We start from the raw sequence: 13,327 nt of genomic DNA on the forward strand, positions 1-13,327 counted from the left end.
AAGAGCCTAGAATCCTCTAGAAACTGCTGTGAACAGAGAGGGAAGGACATGAAGCCAACCTTGTAGTTTTGGAAAGACAGCGGCCTAAAGATAAACTGAAAAGCCTCCTACTGAAACATCTAGAAATGCTGGCTATACATCATTCCTTAATGTAACTCTCAGTCTAAACAGAGAGGACGTGAGTGTGTGCACACATATGTGTGTGTGTGTGCATGTGTGTTTTGTATGTGTAGAGAAGGAGAGATACACAGACATCAGAAGTCAACATGCTTATCCATAATCCTTTTAAATGAAGTAGGCTGAAGAGGATAGAGCACTGGAAAGTAGACAAAGATCCCCAAAGGAGTGTGAAGTCATCACCTAGAGAGCAATGACTTCCTCAGTGGCAGTCAATGAGCTGACCAGCATCTCCATTTTGCTAAAAGCCGAGAGGAGCCTAGGCTGTAGGGAGGAGGAGCGGGCGCAGGGACCACCAGGGTGAAAGCAGCAGGCCAGAAGGAAGACAATCGCTCCCCAGCCCCTGAAAAGAAGACATCTCCTTAGTTACCTGAGGATGCAATTTTCAGGAATTTTGACCGAGTGGATTTTGTGCTGACTCTCTGACACGTGCCTGCAATCTCCGTCCTATGTTAATGAGATTGCCTGTGTGTAAGACTATCAATTATTTTCAGCAGCCTGTACCTTAAATGTTATGCTGATCATCTTGATTATGGGCTTAAATACCAACCTGGTGATGGATTCACCTTTTAACTTCTCTCTCCTGGAAAGAGCAAAATTGGGAAATGGAAATAGACCCCACATAGATTTTTCAGTGCTCGTGGAAGTTAGTAATGGCACAGCTGGAGCTGAGCTGGCATTTAAACAGGTAATCTGCTGACCTTGAATTCCAAAGCGATTTCATGTCCCTTAAAAATTTGGAACATATAAAAAATTATATTAGCATCCATTATTTTAATCATTTTTGTTAAGATTTATCTTTCTCAATTTTGGTTCATTGGTATTGTAACCCTGTATCTAGTGTCATATCCCTTCATTAATAGTCATTGAGAATATTTTCTACTTCAATAAGCCCAGACTAACTTTTTATAACATATTCATAAGCGTTACTTTTAAAGGTTTTGAGTTACTTCCACCTTCAATGAAAGTAATAATTAGGGTTTCGTAGTCATGCAAGTGACTCCTCAGAGACGGAGGGAAATAATGAGGAAGGATGGACTTGAATTTATCTTTGCAAAGACCTTTGCTTCAGGCCCTGCTGTACAACACTACTCTGTCTTTGCCCTACCCAGCATCTTTCTGAGTAAAGGAGGTCTAAGAATTAAGCCCAGAGATGACACTTCAATTCAAACCAGGGTTCTTAACACAGGATTTCATGGCTCCCCCCTGCACTAGTACTCAAGACCAAGTGCAAGCAGGTGAGTGGTTATTTCTGGTGAGGAAATCCATAGTTTTGACCCTATTGTCAAGAGAAGAAGCTTTGATGGTTAGGGGTATGATCATTTTGAACCTGAGGACTGTGAAATGATATTGGGTCTAGATTTGCTTCAGAGGATAGGAAGAGCCGGTATGTGGGGGCTGATCAATATTGAAAGCAGTTAGTGGTGTTTAGAGGCTATTCCCCTAGTAGAATGCATTTGAGGAAAGATAAGTAAATGTTGCACAAGTCCTAGCTCACCCATCTCCTGCACCCATGAAGCCAGGCTGCTTCCGGGGTGAAGCGATGGATCTCAAGGTAAGAGCAGGGGAAGGAGGGAAGGAAGGAAGAATTTTGGACAGGAAGAAGAGAACCAAGAGGAGAAGGAGGAGGAAGAGGAGGAGAAGAGGAGGAGGGGGAGGAGAGGAGGAGGAGGAGGGATGGACTACTAAAAACCTGATCACGTGCCTTTGCAAAAGTTCTGGATCACTAAGCAGAAAAGTGCCAGCTGCCGCCCAAAGGTGACTCACGTACAGGACCTTAGATCTTCTGGCCTCACTTGAATCAGGAAGTAGGCAATCACAAAAGTCAGATTAAGAAACCCTGGCACCCAAGCTGACCCCAACTTGGCCTGCTATGATTTGGATTTGGTTTGAGCGCCCTCAAGGGTTCATGTGTTGAAATTTAACCCCTATTGCAAGGTTTGTGATGTTGTGTTATTGGCAATAGAAGATGGATTAATTCATATTCCCTGTTCAATTCAACTCTCTAGAGAGAACAGGGCTGCCCCAAGCTGCCTAATGAGATGCCCACTAAGAAGACTACAGCTGGCCTAGAGACCGTGCAAACTGGGGTGCCACCAACACAGAGACTTCTGTGGGAATAGGCATGGGCTTTGCACTGGTCTACAATCTGCACTCTCATTGTCTGTGACATCTGTGATGTTCCAACCTTGTTCCCAGCCACCACAAGCCTCCAACTCTCCAGGTCGGTTCCCTGCCTGCCATTCTCACTGTCCTAGCTCCTTTCTCTGGCTAGACTCCATTTGGGCCTTACTTCATTCATTCATTCACCCAGCAAATACTGACCTGCTCCTACATGGCCTGGCTAGAAACTGTGCAGCTTCCAAGAGAAAGTCATGGTCCTTGGCCTCCATCAAGCTCATGCCCAGGCCTTGGGTACCACTGAATGTTTAGCTCTGAGGCCTGAATAAAAACCTGATCACGTGCCTTTGCAAAAGTTCTGGATCACTAAGCAGAAAAGTGCCAGGGCTCCCAAAGAGTCCGTTGCTCCTAAAAAGTGTTACAAAATTTGCCTTCTATCTAAGTCTTCTTGTGGGAGGAGACTCCGAACCACATCCCTGGTTGGGTCATGATCCTGGTCAAATCCCAACATTCCACCCTGCCCTGGGAACCAACCAGTATCTCCCCGAAGGACCTCATTATTCTTCTGAAATGCACCACTTTGAGACAATCCATGGGCCTAAAAACAGGGGAACTCCCAGCCCCACCTAATTTTAGGCCCATCATCACTGACTTAGGTCACAGAGGGGAAGAAGTAATGGCTCGCTAAAAGGATTGCCATCAGAGACTTGGGATAACTGGATATTCCTTAACACCTACAAAGTGCCTGGCCTGTGCCTTCAGCTCCACCCATCTCATTCTGCTCTACAGCTGCTCTGTGAGACGTTCGTATCCTTTTCGACAAGTGAGAAACCAAGGCATGAAGAGTGTCCCAAGACAATACTGGCAAAATCAAGATCAGGCTTACGACACTTGTTCTCTGTGCCTTACGGTTATTATATGGTAACTATGATTCTCTAGAAAATTCTCCTAAGATGTTCAGATGAAAAGCATACAGCAGATTGAACCTCTGGGATGTTACAAACCAACTGCCCACCAGGCATTCGAATACCAAGTAATATTGTTAAGAATTCACTTATTCAGTCAACATCATTGAGCATCTACTGTGTCCGGTGCCAGTGGGACATGGAGCAGAAACACCACATTGGTTGTTCATCACCTGAACATGGAAGGGAGCTGTCCACAGCCACTTAGACTCTGAGACTCCTGCAAAACAGCCAAACAGACACATCGGCTTCATTCTTGTCCATGGTTTCTCCACCTCCTTTTTTTCAGGACCATGAAATTCCCATGTTCTTTCCCCACTCCACATGAAAATCTACTTTAAGGAAAGACCCATCAATTTTGTACACTGTGGTGGGAATTTCTTGTCTGAAGGGCATCTCCCAAGGCTCTTAAAAAGGCTCATTTTCAATGGAAAAAATAAATTAGTTCCTTATTTTAAAAATGCCAAACTGTGCCTCAAATTAGAAATTAGAAATAGGCAAATGCCTTTCAGAATCAAATCTGACCTGTGCAGAGATCTGCAGGAAGGTACACATGAGAAATGGTCAAAGAAAAACCAAATCCATTGTCGTGTCTTCTATTTTATCTTGTCTTCTCCCTTAGAAGAAGCTACCTTCTTGTTTCCTCATATTTCCAGCATGATCTTTGCAAAGTAATTACAGTGGCTCCTTGGTTCATGAGATTTATTCTGTACACGTTTATGGTCGCAAACTGAATTGGATGAAAACCAAATCAGAGTTCCTACCACAACATTGAACCCAATCATTGAATTTGATTTGGTTCTCATCCAATTCGGTTTGCAACCAGAATTGTGGCAAGAACAGAAGCATCAGTGCATTTCGAGAATTTCTCCTGTAATACACTCATTCCTAAGTTAGAGATTCTTTTTTTTATTTTTAAGAGAATAAAACTGAATAAAATCAATCAAAATAAACCAGTGTAAGAGATACAGGACTTCAAAACATTTATGAAATCAACAATAGTTATCATAATGGCTTTTAATGTCTTCAAAATAGCTGCAGATAACTTCAGACATAGTAAAAATCAAATACAACAGAATAGAATAGAAACAATAAAAATGAAACCATGAATGCAATAAAGGACTTTAAAACAAGCCAACAGTAAATCCAAAATGGTTACTATATCTTGCTTTCAAATAGCTGCTTCTGCAGATTTAACATAATCAAATAAAACAAAAGAGAATAAAACCCAACCCAACAAAACAATGGAAACAATATAGGACTTCAAAGAAAGACCATAGGGAATCAACAATGGCTGTTAGTCTCAGAAGGAGATCCCCCTAGATGTCACACTGTGTACTACTGTACTCTGAACCCATGATCAGACCACTGGCCTTAGACCTGCAATGTTAGTGAAACACCAAAGCACCATAGGCATCCAATTGCATTTCACCTCCATAGCTATCAACCCAGTCTGTATTTCTCTGGATCAGCTGGTCACTTACAGGGTGGGGTGGGATGTTGGTACTTCTTGTATGCCAGCTCATGCACTAGAAGGGGCTGGGGTCTGGCTGTTCCCAGTCCAGGGGGTCCCATGCATGGCGCTGATTCTGAGACTAGGCTTGCTTAATGGTGTGGCCTTGTTCTCTCTCTTCCCAGTCTGCAAATGGCACTGACTCACCAGGAGAGGCTTGGGTCTCAGATAGAGACTCTTTCAAAGAGCACATTATCCCAAAGAGATGCACCAAATTCCCCAGGCCTGACAGTATGCCATTTGAGAAAAAGATATTCAGTAACTGCTTTTACAGCCAAAAAGTGAAAAACACATTATTTTCACAGGATAGGAACTAAAGTCTAAAAATTATTTTAGTTGATGAAGACACAGAAGAGACTGATGTGCAGTGGAGACAGAGGTAGTGAGAGAGATAAGAAGGGCATGCGAATCCTGGCACCAAAGGAGGGGTAGTTTCAGATATACCAAAATAAAGCTTCGGCTGAAAAACACTAGGCTGTCCCCTGTCCAATTTATATGTCAAGTGTGTAAATAAAGCAATGTGTCTAATTTACATAATCCTCTTAGTTGTCGCTATGGAGGCAGTGAATGTATCCCCAGCCCTACTGCTGTGTAGAAGTCTTTACTCTCCAGTGGTGGCGTCAGAGGGGATGCTGGGAGGTGATGAGGTCAGAGGACAGAGCCCTCTCGAGTGGGATTTGGGGTCCCCTTATGAAAAGGGACAGAAGATATGATCTTTCTGCTGTGTGAAGACACAGAAAGAGGGGGCTGCCTACCAGCCAGGAAGGGAGCCTTTTCCAGAGCCCAGCACATGTCCTGATACTGCCCTTCCAGCATTCACAACAGTGAGAAGCACGTGCCGTGCAAGCCGCTGGGTCTGTTATGAGTTGTGGCAGCTAGGCTAGCTCACATAGTCATTTGAATATAGTGTGCCTATACCCATCCCTCCACTCTACCTCCGCAGGAGTCAGGCGTGGTTGGCCCTGGTCATCACTTAACTCTAATACTATTTTCCGGCCTCCAGAAAGTTTCAACTTTGATGAAACTCTCCCTACTCACAGGAGAAAGATGGACTGGAGTGTCTGATCCTGAAATATGTTAGGAGTGTGACCACCAGCATGTTCGCCTGCCTGAGCAGCAACAGAACTGAAGGCTGGTTCGAGTCGCCGGTTCCCTGAGCTTGGGCTAACATTCTGTGTGCTTTTCTTTTCTTTTTCTTTTTCTTTTTATATTTATTTATTTATTGTGGTGGATTGGGAGTTAGACCCAGCTCACTGAGCTACATCCCCAGCAATTTTTCATTTGTGTATTTTTTTACTTTGAAACAGGGTCTTATTAAGTCACTAACTTACCCAGCCTGGGCTCAAACTTGCGATCCTCCTGCCACACCTGGCTTTGACCGATTTTCTAGAAGGCATGGCTGTCCTGTCTATGCCATCACCCATCAAGGGCTCCTCAGCAGCCTGAAGCTGGGGAGCTCAGTCAGTGGCACCCAGAATCTGAGCTGTTTGTCGCAAGAAGCTGGGGTGCATGCTCCCTTAGTGGCTTCAGAATGACACCCAAGGGTGCCGAGAGGCTCACCAAACCTGGGGCTCACTCTTTCTAATGCTGCATTTTGTTTTTAGTTTCCTGGGACGTCTGAAGACAGAAAGGCTGTGCAAGGGACCAGGTGGGCTGGGGACTTCAAGTGCCGTGGGGAAACTGATCCCACTAGAGCAAAGTCTCCGTGACCAGGTATGCTGAACTAACTCACTGCCTCCCCCAGCAGCAAGGCAAGGACACCAACGAGGGGGACAGAAATGAGGATGCAAAAAAAAAAAAAGCTCAATTTCTAGAGTGACGGGAGATACGTTTTCCCTTCGCCTTGTACAAGAAGTTTGGTCCTCAGACTTGAAGGCGGTAGCAGTCACCTTGGTTATCTTCCCAGTAGGCTGGGGTGGGCCACGGGATTCCTGCAGCCCCCAGGAGAGGTTGCTATGGCAGCAGCCAAGCCTTACAGTGAGCAACAGGGCCTTATAACAACAGTTACCCAGGAGGTGCCTCAAGGAGGGTGCGGGGAGGGGAAGAGGCAGAGGACAGTGAAAATTTGGTATTTTGTGCACCTGTGTATTCTTTGACTTTTTTCTCCACTGTGTCCTTCCTTTGTGAATCTATAAAGTCAAATGCCCTAGGTTCAATCTTCAGGGCCACCAAAAAAATCCAATTTAGTATTTAGGGCTGTTCTGGTTTTTATTTGTTTTTTCAAGAAAGGAAAAAAAAGAAGAGCTCTGAAGTGTAGTTTTTGTTTTTACAAAGTTTGTATTTGCTCAGATTCTGCCCAAAGGTTTAGCCGAGGAATTCTGGGATATCACAACTCAAGAGGCACCCATGCAGGACCCAAGGCTCTTGCCAAATCCCAGCAGTGGTGACAATCAGATCCCTATTAGACCCTATGAGATCCTGTGCTTCTTTGCACTCATGAAGATGGATGGTTATAGACTGTGGGTTCTGGAGCCCTGGACATGTGTGCTTTGGGGTGAGGAGTGGTTAATATGCAAATTTCATTGGTAAATAATTTTAAACTTTAAGCACATGCAGAATTTTATGTAACAGAATTCAGACATTAAACACCTTTTCTCAGATAAAACAGACATTTGAAAGAAACTTTCTCCTGGTCCTCAGATCTAGCTTCCCATGGAGGCATCTTGATAACAAGTTGGAGAACCACGTCAAGTGGCAGCTATGATGTGGCCAAGATCAGTGGTCCCACAGCTGTCTTTGGGGATGCAGACAGGGAAACTGCCCATCATCAAGGGCTTTATCACCCAGTCAGTTGCTTGTCCCACAAACACAGCATGCTTCCAGTTCTGCTCATTTCAAAAGCTGCCGGGTTCGGGACCCCACTCCTTTTAAGTGTGAGGTTCTCCTCCTGTTCCCTCATCTTCCCTGGTCTCAAAAGCAGCTCAGGACATCCCCCACTTTTTCTCCTTTGCCCACAGGATCCAGTCTTTACATCCCAATCACCTCCTCTGCAGTCAACAATCCCCCAAGGCCGCCTCTCCCCTCAGAGGGCCAACCATTGTCTTCCATCACCTAGACTAGAACAATGGCCTCCAAGCACCCCTCTCCTGCTTTCCCCACCTCGATACCCCTCGCTGTCTCACCCAAGCCATGCACATCCATGCCTGTTTGAGATTGCTAGCTCCGCCCAAACTGAGCTTCACAAAAGGGCCTTTGTATGTGGCGTGAAAGAGCAGTTCCAGCCTCCTCCCCGAGGGCTCTTCTATGGTTCTTATTCCACCTTGTCCTTCTCCAACCACTCTGCCTCCCGGGGCCCCCAGTTTACACCACATTCCTCTGCCTAGAATGAATCTCACACTTTCTCTGTCTGATGAGATCCTCTATTTCCCAAAGCCCACTTTAAATATCACCAACAAGGAAACCACCTGTGCACCTCCTGGGTGATGTGACCTCTTTCTTTCCCTCTTGGCCTCAAGACCACATGTCTCGTACCCGCCTATCTTACTGCCCTTTGCCACCATGTCCCGGGGGCTTGATTATTCACAAACAAGGGTCACTGCCACATACTGTTTTAAGACCAGAGTCTAACCCTTCATAGTTCTTTGAATGCAAGTACGAATGAATGATATATAGCTTTTCTACTCAGCCTTCTGTTTAATGTCATACAGGAGTCTTATCTGGGGAGATATGGAGTGAGGGAACATTAACCCCCTTTTTTGCAATGGGAAAGCCCACACCTTTGTTCAGGGGAATATTGAGAACCTCTGTCCTGCATGGAGCCCTGGGTTTGGCCTCTGGATTTTTACATCCAAATGGCAGCACCAGTGGTGGGATAGGCATCAGATACATTTCTGGGCAAGAATTCAAGACAGGACAATTAGATATCTTTAGTCTCACTAAAATTAAGTTTTTATAGTTTGGAAATGCTGTGAATAGATTCCCTGCATGTGAGAGCACAGAGCTAGACGTCCAAGTGAACGTGGTGAGAATTGTGTGTGCTGGTATCTTTTAGGTCTCTGATACTCATATCAACACAATCAAATGTCATCTTCCATACAGACATATCTGGTGTGTGTCCTGTCCTCTTACCCAAACTGTAGTGTGAGCATACTTTTCCCTACATTGGGTTAACTTGAAAACTTAATGCTGACCTTTACGTATGGGAGAATTTTAATAAATACTTAATGATCAAGAAGAGCCCACTGTAGACATGGACACCTATATATAAATCATTTTTCTCATACTTTGCCTACAGCGCTCACTTAAAAAGTAGAAAGAGATGGAGCCAATCAGATTTTGCAAACCAGGTAGTGCTCTATGCCTGTGTGGATCCCCAAATGGATTTTGCTTTTGGCCCTGCCAGAGGCAGGGGGTAGATTAGTTAACTCCTGCAGGGATCTTGTAGTGCTGTGCTTTCCCTGGACATTTTCTCCCTGGGAGAATCTGTGTACTGGACGATGGGACCAAATGCAGAGGCATCACTGTGGATTGCACCTGGCATCAAGGACCCACTCTGGTGAATCTTAAGTATGCTAATATGGATAATTTAAACCTTATAAATAGGGAGGGGCTCAGCTTCGAGATTCAAGATGGAGTCGTTGAGTCGAGCGGGGCAGGAGATGAGTCTGGCGGCTTTGAAGCAACACGACCCCTACATCACCAGCATCGCAGACCTCACGGGCCAGGTCGCTCTGTACACCTTCTGCCCCAAGGCCAACCAGTGGGAGAAGACAGATATAGAAGGGACCTTATTTGTATATCGACGGTCAGCCTCACCCTACCATGGTTTTACCATTGTAAATCGACTGAATATGCACAATCTAGTTGAACCAGTGAATAAAGATTTGGAATTTCAACTCCATGAACCATTTCTTCTGTATAGAAATGCAAGCTTATCAATATACAGTATCTGGTTTTATGACAAGAACGACTGTCACCGCATAGCAAAACTCATGGCAGATGTGGTAGAAGAGGAGACACGGTGATCCCAGCAAGCTGCTCGAGATAAACAGAGTCCCAGCCAGGCCAATGGCTGCAGTGACCATAGGCCTATTGACATCCTGGAAATGCTGAGTAGAGCCAAGGATGAGTACGAGAGGGCTCAGATGGGCGACTTAAATATCTCCAGCCCTGGGTTACAGCCAAGCACTCAGCTTTTCAATCTAGGAAGCACTGAAACTCTAGAAGAGACATCCTCTGGATCACAAGATAAGTCTGCTCCATCTGGACATAAACATCTGACAGTGGAAGAATTGTTTGGAACTTCTTTGCCAAAAGAACAACCAGCAGTTATGGGTCTGGATTCAGAAGAAGTAGAGAAGCTCGCAGGAGATGCCACCCAGAAAGAGCCCAGCTCGTTCCTACCATTTCCCTTTGAGCATTCTGGAGAAGCCGCTCAGTTGGAAAACCTAAGTGTCCATTCAGCTGCTCACCACACAGTCCAACCTGAAGTCTCCACTCCGGTGCTCATCACTCCAGCTTCAATCACACAGTCTAGTGAAAGGCATGCTCCAAGCTACACGAGCCCATTGAGCCCCGTTCTCAGTCCCACTCTGCCACCTGAAGCTGCTACTACACAGGTTGCCCCTGCATTACCTCGAAATAGCACTATGATGCCTGCAATGAAAACCACACCTAGGCAGAGGTCTCCACTGTTGAACCAGCCAATCCAGGAGCTAAGCCACAGCAGTCTAATTGCCAGCCAGAGCCCCTTCAGGGCCCCACTGAGTATGACAAACACAGCTGGCACACCCCTCCCAAGTGTTGATCTTCTGCAGAAACTCAGGTTGACTTCACAGCATGACCAAATACAGACACAGCCACTTGGGAAAGGTGCTGTAGCACCCAGCTTTCCTCCAGCAGCTGGCCAGCTGGCCACACCCGAGAGCTTCATAGAGCCTCCCCCGAAGACAGCAGCCGCCAGAACAGTGGCCTCTGCCTCCCTGAGCAACATGGTGCTTGCTCCCCTTCAGTCTATGCAGCAAAACCAGGACCCTGAAGTATTTGCCCAGCCTAAGATGCTATCCAGTGCCATCTCGGTTGCAGGCCCTCCATTGGTTACTGCGACAACCACAGCAGTATCTTCAGTCCTGCTATCGCCAAGTGTTTTTCAGCAGACTGTTCCAAGGTCTGCCGACCTTGAGAGAAAAGCAAATTCTCCTTCTCCCCTCACCATTGGCACACCAGAAAATCAGAGAAAGTCTTCCCTTATTCTCAGCAAGTCTCAGCTCCAGGATACATTGATACATCTGATTAAGAATGATTCCAGCTTCCTCAGTACACTTCATGAAGTTTACCTGCAGGTTCTGACCAAGAGCAAAGACAACCACAACCTATGACTGGAGTAGAATAAATCCGAAGGCAGAGGTCAATCAAGAACAAATTGACTTCATCATGGAAATTTCTTTCTAAGTAGAACATGGAGTTTTGAGAATTATGAAATCGAGCCTATGAAAGACTCAGTCCTTAAGAATGTTTCTAAGTGACATTCTCAGTGACAATGGAGGTTTCACTGTGAAGCATCACCAGCAGACTTTTATTTTGACAAAACAACAAAACGACCATTGTATTAAGCTATATGGGTGTTTTCATCAGCTATGCAGAAGTATGTGAAATAGGGAGTCTGGTTTTTCAGCTTACTTTCATTTTCAAGGACTTAGGGAGAAGTAGCCACCAGCCTTGCAGCAGAACTCAACCTCACCTGCACCCCTTCCCCACCCACCCGCCCACTAGAGGCGGCATTAGGCTGACAGTCAAGTGTGGAACAGAATAGAAATCAGTTCTAACAGTAACTTTGAGTTTTAAAGGATCAGAGTTTAAGTTGACAAATTAGGAATTATTTGTTCAAGCAAAGTATATTTTAAATGTATGCCCCCATTTGGGCCTTTAAAATTGTGAAATTTGTCAGCATCTTGTTTTTAAATGTCCACACTCCTGCCATGCAGCAGGCACCAATGCAGCATTACTGTTCAAATAGGGTCTTTCTGAGATTTTTGGTGATACAGAATTTGAAATAGGCTGGGACTGGGAATGCTCAAATCCTACCAGAAATTTTCATTTTAAGTTAAACTTTCCAGTGGTTTTGGAAATGTTAAATTGTGTGTGGAACACAGCCTTTTATTTTCCTTTTCTGTCTAAACCGATAAAATTCATTGTTATTTGTTTTAACACTTTCATAAAAGGACCAGTGGACCAATCTGACAAAGCCATTCTGGTTCCATTCCTCAAGTGTACTGAGAACAGTTTTAAAGCTATGCAGAAAAGGGAACTGTTATTCACACTGCCCTTACTTTGTTGTTGAATATGGCATTTAGAAGAAAGTGTGAGATTCAGAACTTTACCAGTGTATTCCTAGGCTGTGAGTATTTTTCCAGCCCAAAGTGTGAAAATGTGTAAAGATGCTTTGTTATGCTGCTATTGATCTGCCATGATTTATATTTATTCTTTTATGGCATGTAATGGTGTTTAGTAATATTTTAATGTAGATTTTGATTTATTTCAGCAATAGTAATTTTAAGATATTCTTTGAATGAAAGTGTCTTCGTTTCTATGATACAGATCATTTTGTAGTATTTAACCAGTTAAGATGCACTGCTTACTTTTCTGAGCACTATTTAATGATGGGGTAAAAACCCACGTGGCTCAACCAGCTAGCATAAGGATTAGCTGTGAATAATGCTGACAAATGTGATGGTTCCTTGGGAACAATCATTTAAGCTTTAATGGTAACTCAATCATAAATCTGTAGGGGGGTTTTCTAGCTGAAATTTTAGGAAATTACTTGTGAATTACATACTTTAGTTTGGTCTTAGTTTTTTTAGGATAAAGAATACTTCGTCTGATTGGCTTCTGTTGATCTAACATGCTTCCTAGACAGTGTTTCTGCTCAGTTTAGTGTCTTCTCTTACTGTCTACCTAGTTATGTGTGAATCGTGTAGAATTCAGGGAAGCTTATAGGTTGTCATACTCTATTAGGGGTAGTTTGTTTTCAAAGATAGTATATAGACTCAGCAACCAAAAATGAATTGCTAATACGTAATCCAAGATAGAGAAAGTTACAGTGAGAGAAAGTTACGGTAAGATAAGGAGTGTTGCTGACACCAGAGATGGTGTGCAGAAAGCCATGTGGCTGTTCTCATAAAATGAATTTACCGGTTGGTTTGATCATGCCCCAAGTATAGTCTCAGGGGCTTTAGGAAAGAGACAAATCAAGGGATTCTCGCTATAATAGACATTTGAATTTAAATGATGCTTTTGAGTATGTTTAATAATATGAGAGCGTACAAAGAGAATACCCTACAGAGGGGCTATAGTCAGTCACCCTTTAATCCTCAGAATGAATATGATGGACAGTAAAAGAAAATCTATGATAAGGCTTCCTTAGTGTTAAAGTAAACTTAAGTGCCCAAGTCATGGAGACTTGAAAAAGGTAAACCTGTTTCACTCCCAAGTTTATATAAAAATGCAGAAGCCAGAAGTTTGTGGTCCTGATTACCAGGAAGTTCAGGCCAAAATGAATCCCCAGAGAGCCAGGCCAAGCCTGGATTCTTGCAGTTGGATGACCTTGGCTAGT

The 13,327-nt window shown here is 44.2% G+C and overlaps 1 protein-coding gene across 1 annotated transcript; it reads left to right on the forward strand.

Annotated features, from left to right (window-relative positions):
- Positions 1–6,163: 6,163 nt before the first annotated feature.
- On the forward strand, positions 6,164–13,117 carry LOC100726253 (mRNA-decapping enzyme 1A-like). The gene is given in 2 exon segments (XM_063254124.1): positions 6,164–6,489; positions 9,319–13,117. A coding segment is annotated over 1 exon segment (1,749 nt). The 5' UTR covers positions 6,164–6,489; positions 9,319–9,344; the 3' UTR covers positions 11,094–13,117.
- Positions 13,118–13,327: the final 210 nt, after the last annotated feature.

This window comes from Cavia porcellus, unplaced genomic scaffold (genome assembly GCF_034190915.1).
Source record: "Cavia porcellus strain 051 isolate PalLab524CR breed Dunkin Hartley unplaced genomic scaffold, mCavPor4.1 scaffold_8, whole genome shotgun sequence".
Taxonomy (NCBI): domain Eukaryota; kingdom Metazoa; phylum Chordata; class Mammalia; order Rodentia; family Caviidae; genus Cavia; species Cavia porcellus.